Genomic DNA, 22,397 nt, shown 5'->3' with positions numbered 1-22,397 from the left:
TGTGGCCTAACAGACAGTGGGACTCCTGCAATGATGTTGCAGGGGAGGATTCTTCATTGCAAATGAATGAACATACTGATTTATTATTTAGATTATATCATTGATTAACTGATGGCAGATATGGGTTTCATGTTTCCTAGAAGCTTTCCTCCCACAATAGAAATAAGATATTACAGAACGCATACAGCAAAATATGTAAAATATTACAGAACACATACAGCAAAACACATAATACAAATATTTATTTTTATTTACAGTTGGATTTTGTCAGATACAGTGACATTATCAATTTGTTAGATATGCCAGTAACAATCATTCAACAACAAAACAGAACACATTTATACATTTAATGTATCATTTTCCTTGATTCCAGATTCACAGTGAGTTTTTGTGAACAGTATCGGCATCAGTGAGTTTATAATTATCCATCCATTATCTATACCTGCTTATCCCGGTCAGGGTCACAGGTTTTGTTGGAGCCCATCCCAGTGTGTACTAGGAAAGAGGCTGGAAGTGTATTATTATTATTATTATTATTATTATTATTAGTTCAGACTTTGTAATTGCCATTTATCCATATGTTGCAGTGCACATTGTTTTTTTTAGAAATACAGTTAAATACAGTTGCACATTTTAAAATGCACAAACTCAAGATACAGGATGGAAAGGAAGGAAGATTTTCTTTTATAATATTAACTGTAAAAAACCTAAATAAAGTACAAGTATCACCAGCCAGTATTGATTACAGACAAGGGAAGCGCATATGCAAGGAATCAAACACATAATTATTGCACTTTGTCCCAAAATTCTCATCTCCTTTATAAGACCACATATTTGTCAGAAAGCAAAATGTATTGCTGCTTTACAGCTCCATCTCCTCCTCGCCGTCTTCTCTCCAAAGGATTGGTGTAGCATAAAAATTTTCTTACAGGAAATTCTGTTGAAAACAAAATTGTGTTAAATATGAACTCTAAGTTAAATTTATAGGAAATCAATACTAGAATCAAGAGCCATTCTTTTTTATTCAGCCTACTATTTTTTTCTACCTTTTCCTCAAGGGTTTCATTCACTAGCCTTCTGAATTCCATGTGATTAACCTTGGCTTGGGTCCCATTGTAGGCTATGTAGTGAATTAGTGTCTGGATTCTGCAAAAGAACAAAAAGATCGTCCTTAAGACATTTGTGGACATGCCAAATGCATCTAACTCATCATAGAACAGGTCTGGGTTTCCAAACTGTACAAACCTATAGAAAATTGACTGACGCTGCACTGCTCAGCTTTAATTATTCAGTACTGTTGACAATTTGCCATTTTAATCCCCCAAAAAATAATAAAAGTAAGAGTCCTTAAAATAAATCTAAAAACATACAGTTAAAAGTATTCAAACATAAGTTTAATAATTTAAATTGCTTGAAAACTTTCAATATTCAAAACATATTGTATGGCATGGTCCATGATTGAAGGTTAAGTACGACAATTCATTCATAATGTAATGGAGCAATAATAAGTACCTGTGCCAAATCATTCCTACAAACTGTATGATCAGAAGGGTTGCGAAGCCCAGGAGGAACATCAATCCAATTGGGTCAATGTAGATCTTTTGGTTGGGTAATACTGTCCCATTAGGTAGCTGCGTGGGGATTTCAATGGAGACTGCTATACCGATCTTCTGAAGAAAAAATGTAGCCACAATCCATAGAGCGTTGCAGATGAAAAAGACAAAAGTCACCTGGGAATAAAATAAAGAAAGCAGTGCAATTTGTGTTTTGTTTGTTTTGCACATTTTCTTAATTTTCTCAATGTGCCTGTAATCTTCCTTTAGCTATATAACAAAACCATTATAAATTATAAATTAAAATGTTGAAATTGATACAGCCGTGTCCTTTATTTCAATCATATAGTTTTGCAACATAATATTTCATATTCTTTTTCAAATTAGGCCACCAGGTGTCAGGCTTGGCAGTTTAAGGGAGTAAAAAAAGGCCTTTCTAGTGCTAATGCAGCTCATTTGTATAAATTGAGATATACTTTATTTCTGAGGTCTTTGAGATCTTCAGAAATTTGCTTCTGCTTTTCCTTGTCTTCATCAATAGGCTTTAAATATCGCTCTTGCAGGTTTATCCAGAACAGCTCTTCATCCTGGGAAATAAACCGGAATATGGATATGAATATCTCATTTAAAAAATGAATGCAAATTAATATATGATATCATTCAGCTGATTAAACTCACATGATCAAGGATGTCCTCAATTAGAGGGATCTCAGTGGACTTCTCGCTCAGCTGTCTCATCCAGTCTTCATATAAGAACAGGGACAAAAGTAAACAGGACAACTTGTAAGATTGTCTTAAGTACAGTCTACATGAAGACACATGTATAAACACAGTGTACATGCAACTACGCAGAATTTTCAGTAGTTAAATCAAAAAATCCAATCATTACAAATACATCTAGGGCCAGATTTTTTTCAAAACTTTTTCTGGAATCTCGAACACCTGTGACTTCTGTGACCAACACCCAGTCATAGAAATAATTACTCTCCTGGGAAGAATAAGAGATGACCTAGAACATCCCACATGTTCCCATTCCATCACAGCAATAGTGAAGCTCCTAGCAACACTCCACCATCTCGCATCTGGATTAATTCAATCAGTTCACAGTTCAGCATTGGCATTTGGTGTGCTACAGTATTTGCGGTGTCATTATTTATGATGCAAAAAATTTCACTTACTTAGCTCAGACGATTTTTCTTCCCTAAAGGTGAACAAATACATTTAAATAAGTGTTTATATCTGAGTATTTGTATGAAGTTTTTTTCCACAAACATACACACACACACACACACACAATGATACTGTATATACAATATACATAATATATACAATACAGCCAAAAAGCATTACACCACCTGTGTTTTTTTTTTACTTTAGGTGGAGAAGAATGTGTATGCTTATCTATTAAATAACAAACCAAAGTCTTTTTTTTTTCAATTTCTACCTACTATAACTCAAAAAAATTGATTTACATAAAAAATAATATTAAGACACAACTTTCCTCAAAATAGTCCCCTTTGGCTTAAATTACTTAAGACCATCCAATCATTTAGCAAAGTGGGAGGTGGAGTGGTAATTGAACACTGCATTTGGAAATGTTACGCTACTTTGCAATTTCTCGGTGAGAATAACCTTGCCACCATATTTCTGCCACCGCCACACATTCTCTCTCTCAGACACACACACACACCAATACACATAATGAAAAGCAATTTATCTCAGACCTACCAATCTTCCTTATCAGGAAGTTCCTCCAATTCAAAGATTGTTGGACTGTGGGCCTCTATGGCCTTCTGGGTGAGCACTATCTCATCTTTATCTATCTGACACGTTACATTCCAGCAGCAGCATTTGCAGGTCTTATCAAACTTCACATGCTTCCGGGAAGTCTGGGTGGCCTCATCCTTGGGTTTGCTACTGCCGCTCTCGCGGGTTCCCCACGACACATTGTACATGTTGACCATAGAGTAGATGGGCAGCAGCAGGTACCCACTTGGGATGCTGATGGCATAAACAAGGCCGTAGACCAATAGCTGGGTCTCCTGAGGGTGCAGTAGGGCCGCGATGAAGTACATCAGCACAATGAAGATGACGAAAATGCCACTGGGGGTCAGGAAGGTTTTCAGCACTATCAAGTACCCTTTACAGGAAGAGGAAAATTCATAAAGTTTTTTTTTTTTTACTCACATATGATATACATGTGGTAGACATATGTCATTTCCAGCTATCTCAGGAAAGACGAAGGATTACAAATAATTTATTAAATTAATTCAGTGGTTACTCAACCTTAATTGGTTGGGTAACCACTGAAATTCAAAAGAAGAGACGGCTGGGAAAAATATTCATAGTTTCAAAACTATATGATGAATATAGAGTGAAAGATATTAATGATATGCCACCTACCAACAACAGATAACAGTGTTGCTAACATGAGGAAAGCATACAACACACTCATTACAGCAGCGATGGTGATTTGGGTATCAGACTTTAGCTTGAAGCACAGGAACAGGTATATTGCAGGTGGAAGGATTGCCAGAATCAGACTAATATTGGCATCAATGGAGAATACAAATATGAAGCTCCCTGAATAAACAAAAAAAAGACATTAGCGATGCACGTTCATGTTTTCTCTCAAATCCTAAAAGTTTGCAATCTGATTGTTATACATAATCAAATGCCAGTTATAAATGCTCATGAAAATCACTACATAAATTAAAAAGGTGTGGGAATTTTAATTAAGACTTGTTCTTACCTGCAATCATAAAGCAAACAGTGGCTGGGCTCAGGACTGTAGACATTACATTTAAGAGCTGATAGAGGATGTATGGTTTGGAAATTGATTTGTTTTTGTTTGAGGTCAGGGTTCCAGTACCAAGTAAGTCAATGGTGTTGGCGAGGGTTGATGGCCCCCAGCGCCGTCTCTGGTTGTAGAACTCCCTGAATTCCTGAGGGGCATTGGTGTAGGAGTCAGAGGCTGCATTGTACTCAATCCTCCATCCCTGCTGCAGCAGGAGAGTGGATAGCCAGCGGTCCTCTCCTTTATAACCACAAAAGATCAATTATTCAGTCAGTCATCCTCTTTTTTTAATCAACTTGCAAAAATCCATCAGTTAATAAGTTCACAATGGACAGTGAAGGCCAGAGCAGATTTAAAAATTAGCTGGCAAGGTGGTTTTTGAATATTCTCAGAGTAAATTTTATTCAGAGTGACCTACCAAGCTTTAAACACTGATAGCTGCAGATTCAACATGTCATATATCGATTCCAGAGTGGATCCACCCAACCAACGCATAACTGGTTGTAATGGAGGCAGGAAACTGAAGTTACATGTATGAACTGTAAGACTAATCTGTTGTTTCTAATGCTTATTAAATGCATATTTTCTGTTTAGATATATCTAAGCTGCCACATCTGAGATATGGACTGGAAGGGTCTTCTCTTCAACAGGCCAGAGGAATCATGAAGAGTGGAAACGGACCTTCTAAGAACACTATCCAAGTAGCGGTTGTAGAATCTGATACCATTTAGCACAATTCAAAACCAAGCCATTGTGGACTCAGGCCTGTCCACATACTGGAAAAGTGCCATAATGGATAATATGCCAACCAGTGGCCCCATAAGATTTTTTCTTTCGTTGATCTAAACTGGACAAAACCTAAATAAAAATAAATTAATTAACCACAATAACATGACAGACAAATTAAGCTATGATGAGGCTTTTAAAATTGATTATCTTTCATTTAAAAACTAAGGGCCAGATTTAGGTACATAAAACTTGCAGCACAAATTGCGGGCTGACGAGGGTATGTTGGTGCATTTGCAGTCTGCCTGAAATTAACATCTTATTTACTAAGGCTACAGCTAATTACGCAATCAGCCAAGCAGAGCTTAAAAGCCACAGTTCAACAAGAAAAACTCCTGTTTAGTGAATTGAATACACAGTAAAAATGTCCAGAATCAATTCAACTCTTACAGAGTTTATAGTGAACTCATATAAACTCGGGAAGAGTTGATTTCAAGCTGAGCATTGTACTGTGAATCTGTGACTCTTACTGTGAATCTTAATTGGATGTTGGAAAATTGATGCATCTTCTGGTGCCAAGTAAGGGTATAAGCTATCCAGTACTGACAAAAATGTGTATATTCCAGAAATGGTGGCAATTGCTGATTGAATTAATCCAGATGCAAGATGGTGGAGTGTTGCTAGGAGCTTCACTATTGCCGTGATGGAATGGGAACAGGTGGGATGTTCTAGGTCATCTCTTATTTTTCCCAGGAGAGTATTTATTCATATGACTGGGTGTTGGTCACAGAAGTCACAGGTGTTCCGGATTCCAGAAAAGGTTTTGAAAAAAATCTGACCCTCGATGTATTTGTAATGATTGGATTTTTTGATTTAACTCCTAAAAATGCTGCATAGTTGCATGTACACTGAACTTGTTTCATGAACAATCTGCTACTAATGCAACAAGCTGTACCTTGGTCATACTGCACATAGTGGCTGGCTTCTGTTGCAACAGTGGTGTATCTCTTCATCACATTATCGTCCATGAGTGCAGCCGCCCGGAACAGGCTGAAACAGCCAGGACTGCAGAGCACACAGCCAAACACATGTTCTGCCGCCTTCTGCATCCAGTGCCCCACAGCGTACTCAAACTTCTGATACCATACCATGGGCCCTGTGGAAGGACATATCCAAATAACCTTACCCTTACTGTTTACTCAAGCTGCAGATGCCCTGTAATGGGTCCAAAGGTGAGACAGCTTTCAAGCGGTTCTCATTGATTTATTGCATAATCAACAGAAGTATAAAATCCTCTGCCTTAAACTTTTGTATCACTGTCACTGGTAGCCAAGCTCAAGGGGAACTCTAAAAGCATCAACTTCATAATTGTATTCATCAAGTGAACATCAAGAAGAAAGTCAGCGTGCTGAATGCTTCTCCATTTGTGTGTCTCTATGAAACAACATCCAAATTTCTATAACCTAATAAAAAAAATTTTTAAGACAAAAAAATTGTGAATTTGTCAAAACAATTCTATATGTCATTATTATGGCACATGAACATCAACTTAAACTAGGCACTTCAAATTTCAGATATGCTTGCCTTTGTTGTCCCACAAATCCTGCAATAAAACAGATGTCTTTCGGAGTTACACTTAAATTTAGTTAAATCTCATGATCTCAACCTTAATTACTATATCAAATGCCCTGATACATTCCAAGATGATGGGATGAACCTGCTTTCAACAAACATGGTAGATCTGTGAACACTTACACTGCCATACAGTATGGCATGGACAATCAATATTACAGAATTCTACTGGGTTAATGATAGCTTAGATAACTCATCTAATGGTACTAGCATGACTCTGAATACATTTCACCAGGGTCTTACCAGCTCCGGAGGGATGAATCCTGCCACAGGCCGCTCCTACCTCAGGGTACAGCCTGAGGCGATCCACCAGAAGCATCACAGATGAAGGCTGGAAATCAATGTCTCCATCCAGAGCCAGAATGTAGGTGTTCCCCTTTTCCTTCTGTGAAGGACAGAACACCAGATACAATTACAAAGCCCAAAAGCATACATAGTCATCCAGCATGCAGTGGGTATGAGTATGATGGTTAATGTTTTTACCTGCAAATGTTCCTCCAGAATACTTTTCGCTTCCCCGTCCTCAAACCTCTGGAAATACTTCCTGCTCATTTTCCACCCCAAGAGGTAGTACAGGTACATAATCTAATAAAATGAATAGAAATGTATCCTCTTGACTAACGCAAGGAGATTTCAAGTAGTAACCAATAATTCAGAAATTTTTCATGTTTGTTAATCATGAAAAATAAACATTTGAGAACTCCAGCCTCAGGTGTTGGATTCATAATACAGAAGCACAATATTATCAGGGTCATGTTGCTATCAGCTGATAATGGCTGAAAGCTAATTTATCAGTATTGGATGATAAACTAAGATAACCTATTTTCTGTTCACATGAAGAAATTTTCGTTCACATGAAATCACAATTTCACATGTGAGTAAAAATGTAAAGCTCACATGTGAAATTGTGATTTTCAGAAGTGAAAAGCCTAATTTCAATTGATTTTTTAATATGGAAAAAACTCTTATAACTGAAATCACTTTAAAATCCTGGAAAGTGAATCATACCAATAAGTTGCCCTACAATTCCTTTCAAAGTCGATGTCATAGCCAGGGAAACTTACAACAGGAGGTCACCCCCAGTGCACCATTGGTTTGCTAGCCACTCAAAAATATTCACACCTATCCCCAACTGGCTGACATCAGTCCTCATTATCTGCCTTTTCAGAAGAATTAGGGTGTGGCATACAGCGGGTTGCTCACCTGAGACCATCGCTTTTTGTGGCGGATCAGCTGCTTGTCTTTGAGGTGAACATTCAGTATGTTGCCATGGGGCAGTGTGTATCTGAGACGGCCACCATAAGGGGTCTGCATGATTTTCTGGCCAGAAAGTAATTTGTGTTCTGAGAAGATGCTTCGGTCCTCGTTACTGAAAATCCTACAATTTAAAATATTCAGAAGTCATCTGTACTAGTTTACCATCATTTCAAGTCCTCATAATCCCCCAACAGTCAAACCTAAAATTATTAATATTATTTACACACAGGTAATTTATTAATTATTCAATATTATACATGAGTCTTATAACTACATTATTTGGATGGCACCCACAATACTAAACTAATTATAGTTTGATGTGGCATAGCCAAAACAGCACCAAGCCTTGCACTTTTCAGGAGTTCCTTTAGAAATAATTATTAATGACCATGATATGTATCTTCTCTCTTAATGAAAAAACACAGGATTCAGAAACGGTGTTAGACAGACATAAAAAGCCTAAAAACTAGATATTCTCTCAGTATCATGGCTAAACAAAGATAAAAGAGTGATGTTTGTTTACAGGGAATCTTACATGTAGACTTCCTTGATGGCTTCCACCAGCATCTCTACATAGTCATTCACACGCCGATGTTCACTGCCCTCCACATCTTCGAAAGCATCATCAAAAAAAAAATGGTACTCAAACGTAATATCTTTATGCGAACTTCTCCTGGGCCTGAATTTGTCCAGCCTTGCAAACCAACAGAATGAAACAGCATCACCATTCTGTAAATTGCTGTCTATGTTTGGTTGTCATAACTTAAATATGATTTTACTCAAATCTTCAATTATGTATATCACTTTATAGCTAGGTCATTTCATATCTTAAAATTCAATAAGACCCATTTTGACCCATATGACTTACCTGAACAAAGAGATGAGCATTGTCATCATTTCACTGTAGGTCTCATGCCACATTGTGGCACACACATAGACCATCACAAATTCCTTTTCCCTACAGAAGAGACAGGATTCATACATGATTCACTTTTGTCCTGCAGTGACTGGTGCTCTCAGAGGAATGTTGTTAAAATCATCATACTGATTAGTACTCACTTGGTTTGCTTCTTCTTCAGGGGGATGTCAAAGCGAGAATTGAGTAGCATGGACTGGTCAATGAAAGCCCCTTCATACAGGCGACGCACAAACAGGTCCTTGGTCCTCTCGATGCGCTGGTATGGGTGGAACCAGATGTAGATGGTACTGAGAAGCAGCCCAAGCCACCAGCTGAGTACACAACTTCCCAGCAGAGCCCAGCCTTTTGTGTCTCCATTTAGGAAGGTATTCTGGGCACAGAGCGAGTAGGTGACATCAGAAGCCAGCTGCTTAAATGCAATGACGTCCGAGTTGTTGACACTGATGAAGTTTTGGCAGTACAAGGCAAAAGTGTAACTTCCTGGGGTGTGTTGCTCAGCCAGACTGTGAAAAGGGATTCCAAAACTGAGCACAAAAGCCAGAAGAACAGCAGGGGAAGCCAGCCACATGGGAATGACAAAGCTCCGCCGCACTGCATGCATTTTGCAGGCCACTACCACAAACCACTGGCAGAGGGCACTAGAAAGTACTTGGATGGCAAAGAGGCTCAGGACCACAGTCTTTGAGTTCTGTGAGATTGACAGAACAGAGGACCAATCTAGGCCCTGCAGTTTGACATAGGCCCCCAACACAATCGCTGTGACTCCAATTCTCACCACACTAGCGATGATGTTGATGATATTTCTGCACCTCTTGATGTCCTTGGCAAGGTTTTCCAAGAAGTTAGTCTTCAACATGCTGCTGTAGTTCTCCCACCAGTTCAGGGAGACCAAGATACCCCCTGCTATTGCAAGGCAAATATATATTGTGAATTCTTTGCTTGTGTTCTTTGAATTTGTTGCTTCTAGAATGTAAAACAGTACAAACAGCACATATCCAGCTGTTATCAGGATGAACGCAGCAATGGAGGTAATGAAAAGGATCTTCTTCCTCGCTCCTGTAACCAAATTAACAGCCAGCTGAAGCACAGCAGACAGGATTCCCACACTGTTCAGGATCATCACGTTGGTGATAATGTCGAAATGGGGCATTGCTACAATGATGAGAATCATGGTCCCAAAAGCAACAAGAGTTTCAATGCAGAACACCTGTGAAATATGAGAAATGCATGAAACACTGATAATTCATTTCAGAATTTTGAGTGCCAATGTAAACTGTGTATCGTTTTTCTTTCTTTTTCATATTTAACACATTTTCAAAATGTTAGAATTGATCAAATACTTTTATAGATCTTGCATTTACATTTTCTGAAGGCAGTATACTTACCCATAAAATTGTTAATTTCAAAGGTGTCTTTGAATTTTTAAATGTCATTTTCCAAATGCTTTTAATCAGTGCCAGAACACTTGGAGCAACTGTGCAACAGGCAAGAAACAGAAGTGCGTAGGGCTTTGTGGACACAGCTTTTGAGGCTGTGTTTGATGCTGTTATCAAGAGTAGCAGGGAAGTCTGTAATGAAAGAGATGTAAAAATGTCATGTGAGTCATAAATCAGATAGTAAACTAAGAAAATAAAATATTAAAGTCATATTTAGTCTTATTCAAGGTAATCATTAAATATTCAGTATTTATTGTCATACTACATTTTTTACATTTATAAATTGAACAAATAAATGAATGGAAAGAATACAAAGTACTGTATACCTTTAAATGTGTCTTACCTTACTAAAAAAAGCCAGTGCCAAAACCATTAGCCCAACAAATGTGCAGGTGATGAAATGGATGAAGCTTATGAACTTCCTTGGTTTCTGTTCATCCTGGACAACAGGTACTTCCCGGGCCCTGTCCCAGACCTCCCTGGTCCTTCAAGCATAAATATGTTTGACAAATATGTTTTATATTCAGTCAAAATACCTTTGATAACTTTCAATTCATGTGACTACCTTGCAGTTAACAAAAGAGCTGTTTCTAAGTATTTCAGTTTTAGTTTCTTAGTATTGGTATGAATTAGTTCCTATATTTACCAGTGGTAATTGGCCAGTTTTGTGCTATTTTACCATGTATTTACCTGGTAAATATGTAGTACTTAGGGGGTAAGTATTGTAAAAGATATTTACAGCCCCCTAAGTAACAAAATATTTTCTTAAAAACAACCACAAAATAGATTAATAAAAGGTTAAGCAAACGTTTGCATGCTGGATCAAAATAATCACACTTTCATGTCTGTAACTGATGTGACTTCAAACTGATGCTTGAAAGCCAGGATTTTCCAATTGCTTTACACACATTTCCTCAATTCCTCTGTCCTCACATCCTTTCCTTGCTTCCTTACTCTGCATCAAGCAAGAAGATAAAACAAGCAAATGGAATGAGCCCATGTTGATAACGCATGATTCCAGCCGTGAATTTCATATATATTTGACCCATCTGGCCTTCCATACTAGGACCGGAAGCAAGAAAAGGAAGCAAAGAGGTGAAAAAATAAGCAGTTGGAATGCACACGAAGCTGAAGGCATGCTTTCCTGTCTAGTTAAATATGCATGTGCCCTGTGTCGCTTTTCTAATTGCGCTGTCTAGGGACATTCACAGACATGCGCAGGATTCCACCCACAGGATTGTATTCAACATGCAAAAACTGAAGATAGCAAAAACTTTAACATGCAACCAACGTTTTAAAACAGGAAAGGTATCACAAATAATTTTTGATTGCATTATAAAGACACAAATGTAACTCTATAGGACCACACCAAACCACATTTATGTAAACCTGCTGCAGCAAAGGTTTGTGGGGCAATGTAGGTGCAAATTAATTTCAGAAAATTCACTAAAACACTGCTGCATCATAAACATCTCAAAGTTAATGTAAAGATCCATTTCATCCCTTGGAACAGCCCTGCTGAAAATTCCACTTTAAGCTTGTCTAGCAGGTGTATTTTCGTTTCTATTGTTATGGCAATCCGTTTCACTTATGATGAAGGAAAATTGGACTGGTAAATGGTAAATGGACTGCATTTATATAGCGCTTTTATCCAAAGCGCTTTACAATTGATGCCTCTCATTCGCCAGAGCAGTTAGGGAATAGGGGTTAGGTGTCTTGCTCAAGGACACTTCGACACGCCCAGGGCGGGGTTTTAACCAGTAACCCTCCGACTGCCAGACAATCGGTCTTACCTCCTGAGCTATGTCTCCCCCCAAATTAACTCTACTCGTACTTTCTCATTTTAATATCTAGACACTTTACATTACATTACATGCGTTTAGCAGACGCTCTTATCCAGAGCGACTTACACAACTTTTACATAGCATTTTCACATTGTATCCATTGATACAGCTGGATATACACTGAAGCAATTTTCGGTTAAGTACCTTGCTCAAGGGTACAACGGCAGTGTCCTACCCGGGAATCGAACCTCAGACCTTTCGGTTACAAGCCCAGTTCCTTACCCACTGTGCTACACTCCGTCCTGAATACATTTTAACATCTGAATACATTTTAATCACATCAGTTCGATGTCGACTTTGTATTTAATACAATTATACCGTCGTTTTTCTTCATTTTCTGTGTTTATGCTGCTGCTGCTTACATTTTCTGTGTTTATAATCCCTGAATTAAGATATCTAGTGACCGACCTGTCCCGGACCGCTATAAAGTGTAGCCTATAACGCGATAGCACAAAAACAAAGCTTGTATTAACTTTAAAATACTACATTATACCCTTGAATATTACTTTATATAACGTGTACAGTATACATAATATTTCTTTTAAAATATTAGTTTTAAATTACATTTAAATAATAAAATATTATTATGGAAGAGGGTATGTTCTGCCAACCCTGCTGCTTTTTTAAGTGTGTTTGGTTGATATCTTAAAGACACGTCGTGGTCATCTAGAATTAATCCTAGACGTTTTTTAGAATTCTGCAAATATAGCTGTCATAGGACATCCACAGTAAAATTCCCAGTGTTCAATCAACTATGGTCCTGCTCTGGTCCAGAGTAGGTTGATATGTAGGCTACTATGTTAGAGTTGAATTAACACCGGACATTTTATTGTGTAGGTACCGTCAGCGATTCTGTTCGTTTTATTTGGCGATTACGAATAGATAATGCTATGATTCAACATTTGTAAACCTGTGTATGTCATCATGTGTTTCTCTAGGTATGGCGAATACAAAGATGTGTAAAAGATACTACCTTTGTCGCATTTTCTTGTTCTCAGCCATGTTGGTGCCTTTCGACGACAGTCTGCAACCTTGAAAATACTTTTGTTGATGATTCCATTTCTATAAACTCTGTGGGCATGGCCTGTCTGTGGTGACGGAGAGGGTGTAAACTTTCATTTCAGTTTACAGTAATAAGCTGCCTTGTAGTATCAAATGGACTGCGTTTATATAGTATCATACACATTTTATATAGTATCATACACGTTATATAGTATCATACTCATTTTATTACTTATTTTGTGACAGGCGTCAGTTATGGTTTAGGCTATACATTTCTAAATGAAGAAGCGTGATCAAGTGTGAGGGGCAGCATTTGCCGGCAAATTCAGTCTGTATGTGATGGAATAGCCTATCGAATAATTACACTATGCTGAGCAATTGTCATATTCATTTCCACGCAACACGATTTCGATTTCTGAAAACAACCACTTTTAAAGTCAATTTAAGTTTTTTAAATAGCTTTCAAAAAGCACGAAAGATAAGATTGAATAAATTCAAGATGTCACGGACAGCCGTGAAGTACAAGGGGTTCTGCAACTCTTCCGACCTCAATTTTGAGCGGTCCCAGACACCCTGATATTTTCAAGCACATTTGAAATTGTCGGCACACAGTCTCTTAGTGTGAGTACTGTAGGCCTATTACGGGAGATGTTTTCACCTCCCAACTTCACCAGCACAACAGGGCCCACCATTATGAGATAGAATGGTAATGATCTTGAGTACTTGTAGATGGTAATGATCTGTACTTGTAGACTTGAAGAATGACCCTGATTTGATTAACTTATTTACCACTGTCTCTCGGTGGCTGTTGTGATGACACATCCTAGTAGAACACATCAATTAAATTTAAAAAAGAGGAATTACAGGCATTGGACTACTTTACGGTTAATTCATCCACTGAACCAAGTACCACTCTCAATGAAGTGTTAACCTTATATTACCAGATTCAAAATGCTGCCCACTCCTCAACAGAATGAGTATATAGTTGATAGGAGCAGACATCCAGTCTGATGCAGCAGCTTCATACTTTGTGCATAAAGAGAAGAATCGGGAACTGGTTTGCTTTTGGAGAGGCTGGTCAAATGCACTGGTCTGAGAAGCTTTTGTCCACTTAACTGCTTTACAGCTAATTTGATGGCATGTTATTTTATTTTTATTTATTTATTTAACCTTTATTTAACCAGGTTAGTCTCATTGAGATTAGAAATCTCTTTTTAAAGAGAGACCTGGCCAAGAAAGCAGCAGTCGATTACAGACACAAAAAAATTTCAACATTTAACATACTATAAAAGCAGACAAACAGCCATGTTCAAAGTTTCACAATCTGGTTAACATGAGAAATCGGTATTTTCCATTAGGACAATGTACATGCAAAGGTAAGATGGAAGCAATTTCAATATGGCCTTGTAAATGAAAATATACCAGTGACACAGCCTATGTAATGCCAAGGAGGGCCAGCCCACTCTTCTATAAAGAATACAGTGATGTGTCAAAAATTTGTAATTTGTGACAAACCTCAGTGCCCCATGATACACCATGTCCAACCGACGCAATGACGCTAAAGGTGCATGCATATATAAAATGTCTCCATAATCTATTACCGGTAAGAAAGTAGTTGAGACTAGCCTCTGTCTCACCTCAAGAGAAAAACAGGACTTGTTTCTAAAATTAAAACCCAACTTAAGCCTAAGCTTTTTTTTACAAGGGAATCTATATGAAACTTAAAAGTGAGACCATCATCTAATAAAAAACCCAGGTACTTATAAGTTGTCACCCTTTCAATTGGTTTATTCTGTGTGGTAATGATACAAGGTAATGTCTGCGGCTCTATCTTTGACCTAGTGAAGAGCATCAACTTGGTTTTATCAACATTTAAAATAAGCTTCAGCTGATAAAGCTGAGCCTGTATGGTATTAAAAGCAGACTGTAGGTCTTCAAAAGTCTTTTTTACTGTTTCTGCATAAGAGTAGATGACTGTGTCATCTGCATAAAAATGAAAACTGGCATTTGACACATGTTTGCCAATATTGTTTAAATAAATCGTAAATAAAAGAGGTCCTAGGACTGAGCCCTGTGGCACCCTATTCTGTACAGTTAAAACACCAGATGTCTTTCCATCGAACTGGATGCACTGTGTTCTATCTAAGAGGTAGCTTCTGAACCAAGAAACTGCCTGGTCAGAAAATCCTATATTGACTAATCTTTGTAGCATGATGTCATGATCTACAGTGTCAAATGCCTCTGACAGGTCAATAAAAAGGGTGACACAGTGTTGCTTCTTATCCAGCGCACAGAAAACATCATTAACCACTTTAATTGCTGCAGTAGTAGTGCTATGCTGTTTTCTAAAACCTGATTGGCACTCAGCTAAAATATTGTTGTTGCTTAAAAATTCCTTGAACTGATCACACACCAGTGTCTCCAAAACCTTAGCCAGAATTAAAAGCTTAGAAATAGGCCTGTAGTTATCTAGATTTGAGGGCTCCCCTCCTTTAAACAGGGGCAGAACATGTTAATGTTTGATTTAACTGTGAGTTAATTGTTCGTGAACTAATGATCCATTAAATATTAAATAATCACTTGAACTAATTGCGTATTGAGGAAAAGGAGTTCATGATACATCATGCGTTAATTCATGCGTAAAATCAAGATGAGTCTTGCATGAATCATACATAATTTGTATGAGTAGTGTACCACTATTATAAAGTGTTACCAAACAATCTTTGGGATTTAGTGACAATAGGGTTCATGCATCTCATAAAGTAAAATATGATACTCCACCCTGTTGTGTTTATCATTAAATTTGATCTAAAGGAAGTGTTTGTGTTTACCAGAACCTTGGAAGATGATAATGTGGTGCATCACATTTAATGAGACAACTGATATGACGTGCCATGAAAAAGTATTTGACCCATTCATAATTTCCTCTATTATTGAATATTTGTCACACTTTGGCATGTGTAATCACAGGGATCAGAAGATAGGTCATTGAGTTTATGGAGAGTTGATTGTGTTCAGAAGTGTCAGATAGTTGAGTTTGTAGAGACCATTGAGGTTGTATGGATCTGGATACCAAGATACTTCAATGACAAAGTGGTTCATTTCATAGAAAATTCCTTAGACAAAGTGTCCTAATTAAAGAAATTCACAGGGGGTATTTATCTTGGTGAATTTCAGTAAGTGTATTTAAATTCAATAGTCCTATGTCCTCATGGAATGTCCTCCTGTCCTGTCTGAATTTATGTTTGTTTGACTGGAGGACACTTTTCACATTAACTTTAGCAGGTTAAATTGGATACTGAATTGAGTAAGCGAAGACTAAATGTCCAACATGTAATACTGCAGACATGCTGATTGGTGGAAAGTTCAGGGGGTCAGAAAGTCCTGCCATGTGTTTCTTCCACCCATGAGATCAGTCAGCTGATTTCACAAATTAGTTCCACCTCCTGGCTGAAGATTTGTGCTAATTAGTAAATCCGGGTGATTGGACCAAAATATTGGAGAGGTCCTTTACTTTCTGAACCTCTGCTGATTAATAAATAATGTGAAATAGGATTTCAACATGATGTAACAATAATTTTTTTCTCCTCACTGTTCACAAGACTGGTATATATGATTTTGCTGGGGAGTTTTGTAATCCTGCTCAGACAAAGCAAATCCATATCTCATCAGTAAATCCCAACAATCTGTAACTGGGGTTTAATTTTCCAAAAAGGCATTAATCACCTTCATTTTGTCTGTTGTTTTTTTAAGTGTGTGATGTTAAAGACTGCTGAATGTGTATGAGAGTGATGATCAGGGAGAGGTGACAACAGCCACAGTAGTATATGTCTCAGACCATATCTGTCAGGGCATTTTGGCACCACTGAAAAGGGGTGTGCTCTTTAATAAACTGGCTCACTGATTTAATAAGCAGCATAAACTCAAACAGGGGCTGTTCTGGCTCTAGCCTGGCATACCTAATTAATTATCAGAAAGCAGAACACAATGTAGCCAGTAGTTGGCAGAACAGGTGTACAGTAAATCTGGTCTAGCAGCATTACAAGCCTTTTTTATAATGTAATCCATACAATTAGTAGAGAATGTAATTACCTATTCAACTACACTGCATCCTACATCAGGCATTAGATTAAAGTATCAGGTATCAGGTATCAGATGAAGGTGTTACATTGCCTAATTTCATATTTTATTTTATTAGTGGCCCCCAGGAAAATCCCTAGTGAATACAATCATAAGGTTTTCAATGGGAAAAAGATTATTTTACATTTTCACCTACCTAGACCATTCTTTATCTCTGTTGTCCTGTGCTATATAGGTGTGGTTGCCAATGTGCAGATATGAACACTGAACATAAGGGTCAGACAGCCAATCACACAGGGGAGTGTTGTGGATGCTGAGAAAGGCACCAGCTGTACATCTACCAAACTGTGTGAGATATGCATTTATCAAATCAATATTTGTAAGTACAGTAGAATCCCTACGATATGAAGACATTAGAAATTTAGATCTTCAGGAAACGAAATTTTACTTTGTTACTATTTTACTTTGAAATTATGCCAATTTAATTGTAATGATTCTTACTTACATTTGTTACATTATATGCTACCTTATTTTAAGGCTACTTTCTTTTTGTAGCCAAAACCCTTAGTCTAAATTTACCAACAATCAAACCATCTGTAATGTGGCTCTCATTATAACTTTTAGTACATTTGTTTTCTAAATGAACACTTTCTTTTCAGTAACTGGCTGTCCTTGGTTTCCTGTTCAAACTGTTTTATTTTATTCTGCCTCTTCTTTATAGAAGCAGTGTGGAGTTTATTTGTGGGGCTCAGTCTTGAGGTGCCTAACAGGATTATACAGTGCTGTGTTTAAATGTGCACAAGAGGACAAAAAAAAACAACTCACTGCCGATATGCATATAAAGACTTGCTGGGAAGATCTGTCTGACCTGGCACAAGGCATGTACCTGTAATTAAATTATGTTTTCCATAAAGGAAATTAAGTGCAACTATGATTACAGCGTTAGAGGCGTTGCTTTACGTCACTAACCTAAACAAGGTTCATTATGTTCATTACCACACAAGTTGAACTGGTTCAGCAGTTTCACCTAAAGGAGCACTTTGCATGCTTGTCAAGGAAAGGCAAGAACAACAAAATCCTTACTAAAATGAAAATGCTGTCACAACTGACTTTCTATTTAAAAAACTAAAAACATCTATAATACTGTAATTCAAATGGTTATGGTGTCATGACAATATTTTACACAATGGCATGAATGAACCTGCCACTTAACCATTAATTACAACATGTCATTTTTGTGCATTTAAATGTTGAATAGCAGGAGATTTAAATGTGCGTACTGGCTGTGTCTGAACCACAGGGCAGCTGCCTGGGAGGTAGTTTCTGTCCGTCCAAGGCAAGTTTGAATTGGAAATAAGATTTTTATATGTCTTAAGGGGAGCATCCTGTGTACACCTCACCAGGAAGAATATCTAAAAATTAAAAAAAACAGTTGCCAAGAGTACTTTTAGTTTAGTGCCACAACCATCTGAGGCAGCCATGTATAAAATAAGCATCAATATTGTTATGAATTTGAGTAACATATTGATGTCTTGTGACTTGGTGAGCTTTCCTTACAAGCCCAGTAGAATTATGTTGAGTTAGGTGGGTTCCGCTAATCAGAAAAATTGATCAAAAAATTTTATCAAAAAAATCTTATGGTTTGATTTTTTGAAGTGGCTAGCTAAATAAATAAATTGTTTAAAAAAGTATTTTTTTGTTGTTGTTTTTTTTGTTAGCAGTGCATCTCTGTCAGAACATAAGCCCCATTTTGTAAACACTGATCTCTTGTTTGGGTTTTCGAATTCTACCTTCAAAATGCTCCCATATATGTTTTTTTTTTTGGAGGTGCCCTTTTTAGATTTCAGCGCTGTCAAAAGGAGATGTCTTCAAAGGATTTAGACAGCAGACATGTGTGATGTTTAGACAGATATGATATTGACACTGATATTTTACATTTAAGGCAGCACTGGTGAGGATCACATGCTAACATCACATTCAGTAAAACTGCAGAAAATCCATAATCAAATGTCTGGAACCCCTGGTGGGCTCAGTCAATGTGATCTAACTCATGTCATTGAGATGTCATTGCAGATTCTGGCAGAGTCAGTCCTCTGCAGTCCCTCTCAGCTTTGCTGGTGGACCCGTTGGTGCTCAGTGACACGGTACTGCCTGGAGAAAATCATGGGACAGTGCGGGCAGGTGTACAGCCGCACCCCTTGGTGAGAGTGCCCCCTGTTGGCTGATGGCACGCTCACACATGGTGCACCGGTAGGGCTGGCCAGCTCCGGGTCCACCAGGACTCAGCTTGCTGGAGTCACTGGATCTCCTCCATTTTTATGCGTGACTACATTGAACTGAGGGCGCCTCCTCCACTGAGACATTTGCTTGGAGTGGCAGAGGAGAAAGACCACATTGTGTGCTTATGCCAGAGCTCCCTCTGAGGTCTGCTTCAGCCGCACTCATCCTGCACACCTCACCTTCACAGTCCGTAGTTTTCACAAAGAGGCATCCTTCCTTCTGAAAGCTCTGGTATATTAGCTGTCCATGGTAGGCTGGGGAGTCACCCTCCCTTTGGCTGAGAAATTCCCAGTCCTCCCATTTCTTACTATCAGTATTGGTTGTCATCAGTTATCATGACTTTGGAGAGCCAATATTCTCTCAATAGATGTGACTGCCATTTTGATCTCATCTGTAAGAGCTGGGTTTACAGTACAAAAGTTTCACCCCAAATATTGGCTTTGCTCCGATAGCTGGCCTCATTCACGTGGATGCATGTATCACCGCTTGCCTCTGGCTTCAAAGTGTTTGGAGCCCCTTTATGCCCCCTAGTGGCATGTTCATCAAGCAACACACTCTTTCTGTCTCCAAAACTGTCCTTCCTTGACTAACAGGAGGTAAATGTTCAATCCTAAAACCACAGGGACCTTCAATGTTTATGTGAGCAGAGCCATAGATGCTCTCATCATGGTGAATGAAGTCCTTTTCTGACCTGTCTCTAATACTGTCAACTGCATGCTACACATCAACTTTTCCACAGTTTGTTATTACAGATTTGTAACAGATGCCTGTTCTTCATTCTCAAAGTCCTTAATAGTTTCACGTAGGCGATGCAAATACTTGTGCAGGCTGCAGCAGAGTGATTTATCATTTATAGTAACTGTGGCTGCAGAAGTAAACTCACATTGCCCTGATCTCAGTACACATAAAGCTGCCTTATTGCTTTAGACGTATAGCAATCCCTGGTTTTTTGGATGGTGTTCATATCCAAATGTTTAAAACCCTGCAGCAAGATATAGACAGCATTTGATAGGTGTGTTGGATAATATTTGGTGAAGCCTGTCACAAGCATGGACTTCATAAACAGCTTAGTTCATAAATCACCAAATGCGTTAGCCCTGAACCTTAAAAGCTGCACAATTCAGAGCTCTGTGGTCTAAAGAAGTAAATACATTTCAAGTAACTCCACAGCAGCTTGTACAGTGATGTTATGGCTTCAGAGGTTGAAGGTAAGCACTGTATATTATCTGATTATTCTTCTGAAAATTATATTTAATATTATTTTTGGTGGGTGACACAATGGTGCTGTGAATAGCAATGTCTCCTCATAGCAAGAAGGTATAGAGTTCATGTCCGCATTGGTTTCAACTGGGCACTCTATGTGTGACTAAATGGTGTGTGAGCCCTGCAATGGATTGGTGACCTGTCTAGGGTGTATTCATACTCTCACCCAGTGCATGCTGGGATAGGTTCCACACCCCCACCCATGAGACCCTGACCAGGAAATTATTGGATTGATTATTTTTGGCCTATAAATTGATATTTATATTTATAATTTAGAGCAAAATAATTTTTTTTCATATGTATAGCCTCTGGAAACAAGTTACTATCAACAGGCTACATTCTAAACTTTTGACATGCTTTAAATTCCTCTAGCCAGTAATAATGTTTCTTGTCCTGGTTTTAAATGACTATGATTGTACATGAATTGGCTTTTACTTCCACCCCACCAGTCGTGTCTCATTTTGAATCACAGCCACTTTCATGGAACAGTACTCTCTGAGTTGGCTTTGGCTGGACTAACTCGTCTTCTCTTCATTGAGCTGTGCTGACCATCTCAGAGCTGCAAATGCTGCCTGTCACAAAACCTCCACTAGGTGTTCCCCTTGGGCAGGGAATACTGTGTAAGCAGCATAAAACTGCTGACCTCATCTCTCTTGAGATCTTAAAGGGACAATTCAATTTCTGAGTTTCATACCAAAGTTTCTGATCAACTGCCTGCTTTACATTAGCAGATATGGGGCATTTGGGGGTTTGTGGTCCAATGGGATATTGTCCAATGGGGGAGAATAAATAATTGTGGGACAGGAACCTTTCTGATTATGTAAATAATCAGGAAAAATAAGAAGAGGAAAATTATGAGAGAGAAGAAGAAACAAAATAATTCTAGTTTGGGGCTTCATTGTGCAAATGTATGATTCTGCATGTGTATTTTGTGAGTTTACTTGAGGTCAGAGGGTACAGAAGTTAATATTTGTATGGAGTGAGATTATGTGGTCATTGTACATAGATATTAGGTACATCTTTCTGTCAGAAGCTCTGAATAGTGCCATAATGACGCATGTCCTCCCAAGGTATAACTCGTGCCATGACAAAAGAGCACAGTGTTAGGGAAAAAAGCGTAAGAACGACAGGACTAAAAGCTGCCCAATAAACCTGTTTACGCATTTGACTTTGATTAAGAAATAAATACAAATGTTTGTGTTTTCTTCATAGCCACAGTTCTGTGAGTTAATTTAAGTGACTGCTGAACTGGCAGACTGTGTTTGTGCCAGTGATGCTGTTTCTGCTAGCCCTGCACACCTGCCAGGATGGAGAAACTTGGTCTAAATGTCAGGTTGTGCTGGCGAGACAGGCAGTGCAGGTGCCTGTGTTTCCTTTCACCTGTGCAAAGAGGAAGTCAGTCTTTGATATATGGAGAGAAAGAAATCTTCCAATCTATTTTTATATGGTATATGCTTCCAATCCATTAATTTGTGATTTGCTTGTCATACACACAAGCACACTCTCTCTCTCTCTCTCTGTCTCTCATACATAAACACAGTGAGCTCCATACATTTTGGGACAAAGGCATGTTTTATTCTTGATTTGGCTCTGTACTCCACAAGTTTT

General features: G+C 38.2%; 1 protein-coding gene across 1 annotated transcript; it reads right to left on the bottom strand.

Moving 5' to 3' along the window:
* Positions 1-229: 229 nt before the first annotated feature.
* LOC135244763 (chitin synthase chs-2-like) lies at positions 230-13,200 on the bottom strand. The gene is made up of 19 exons (XM_064317303.1): positions 13,138-13,200; positions 10,664-10,805; positions 10,270-10,452; positions 9,025-10,091; positions 8,834-8,923; positions 8,501-8,659; positions 7,912-8,086; positions 7,192-7,293; positions 6,952-7,093; positions 6,032-6,232; positions 4,306-4,590; positions 3,957-4,136; positions 3,282-3,693; positions 2,732-2,754; positions 2,232-2,296; positions 2,030-2,140; positions 1,513-1,730; positions 1,047-1,146; positions 230-937 (listed from the first exon to the last, which is right to left on the bottom strand). Exons 1-19 carry the CDS (start codon positions 13,164-13,166, stop codon positions 926-928), a joined length of 3,696 nt encoding a protein of 1,231 aa, XP_064173373.1. The 5' UTR covers positions 13,167-13,200; the 3' UTR covers positions 230-925.
* Positions 13,201-22,397: the final 9,197 nt, after the last annotated feature.

This window comes from Anguilla rostrata, chromosome 18, assembly GCF_018555375.3.
Source record: "Anguilla rostrata isolate EN2019 chromosome 18, ASM1855537v3, whole genome shotgun sequence".
Lineage (NCBI taxonomy): Eukaryota > Metazoa > Chordata > Actinopteri > Anguilliformes > Anguillidae > Anguilla > Anguilla rostrata.
This window is presented reverse-complemented; position numbering and strand designations above follow the sequence as displayed.

Excerpts from the sequence above, each read along its gene's own strand:
- LOC135244763 (XM_064317303.1), bottom strand. The coding sequence starts at position 13,166 with ATGGCTGAGAACAAGAAAATGCGACAAAG. Across the intron at positions 8,087-8,500 it reads GCCATCAAGGAAGTCTACAT|GATTTTCAGTAACGAGGACC; the intron begins GTAAGATTCCCT and ends TTTAAATTGTAG. Across the intron at positions 1,147-1,512 it reads GTAGGAATGATTTGGCACAG|AATCCAGACACTAATTCACT; the intron begins GTACTTATTATT and ends GTTCTTTTGCAG.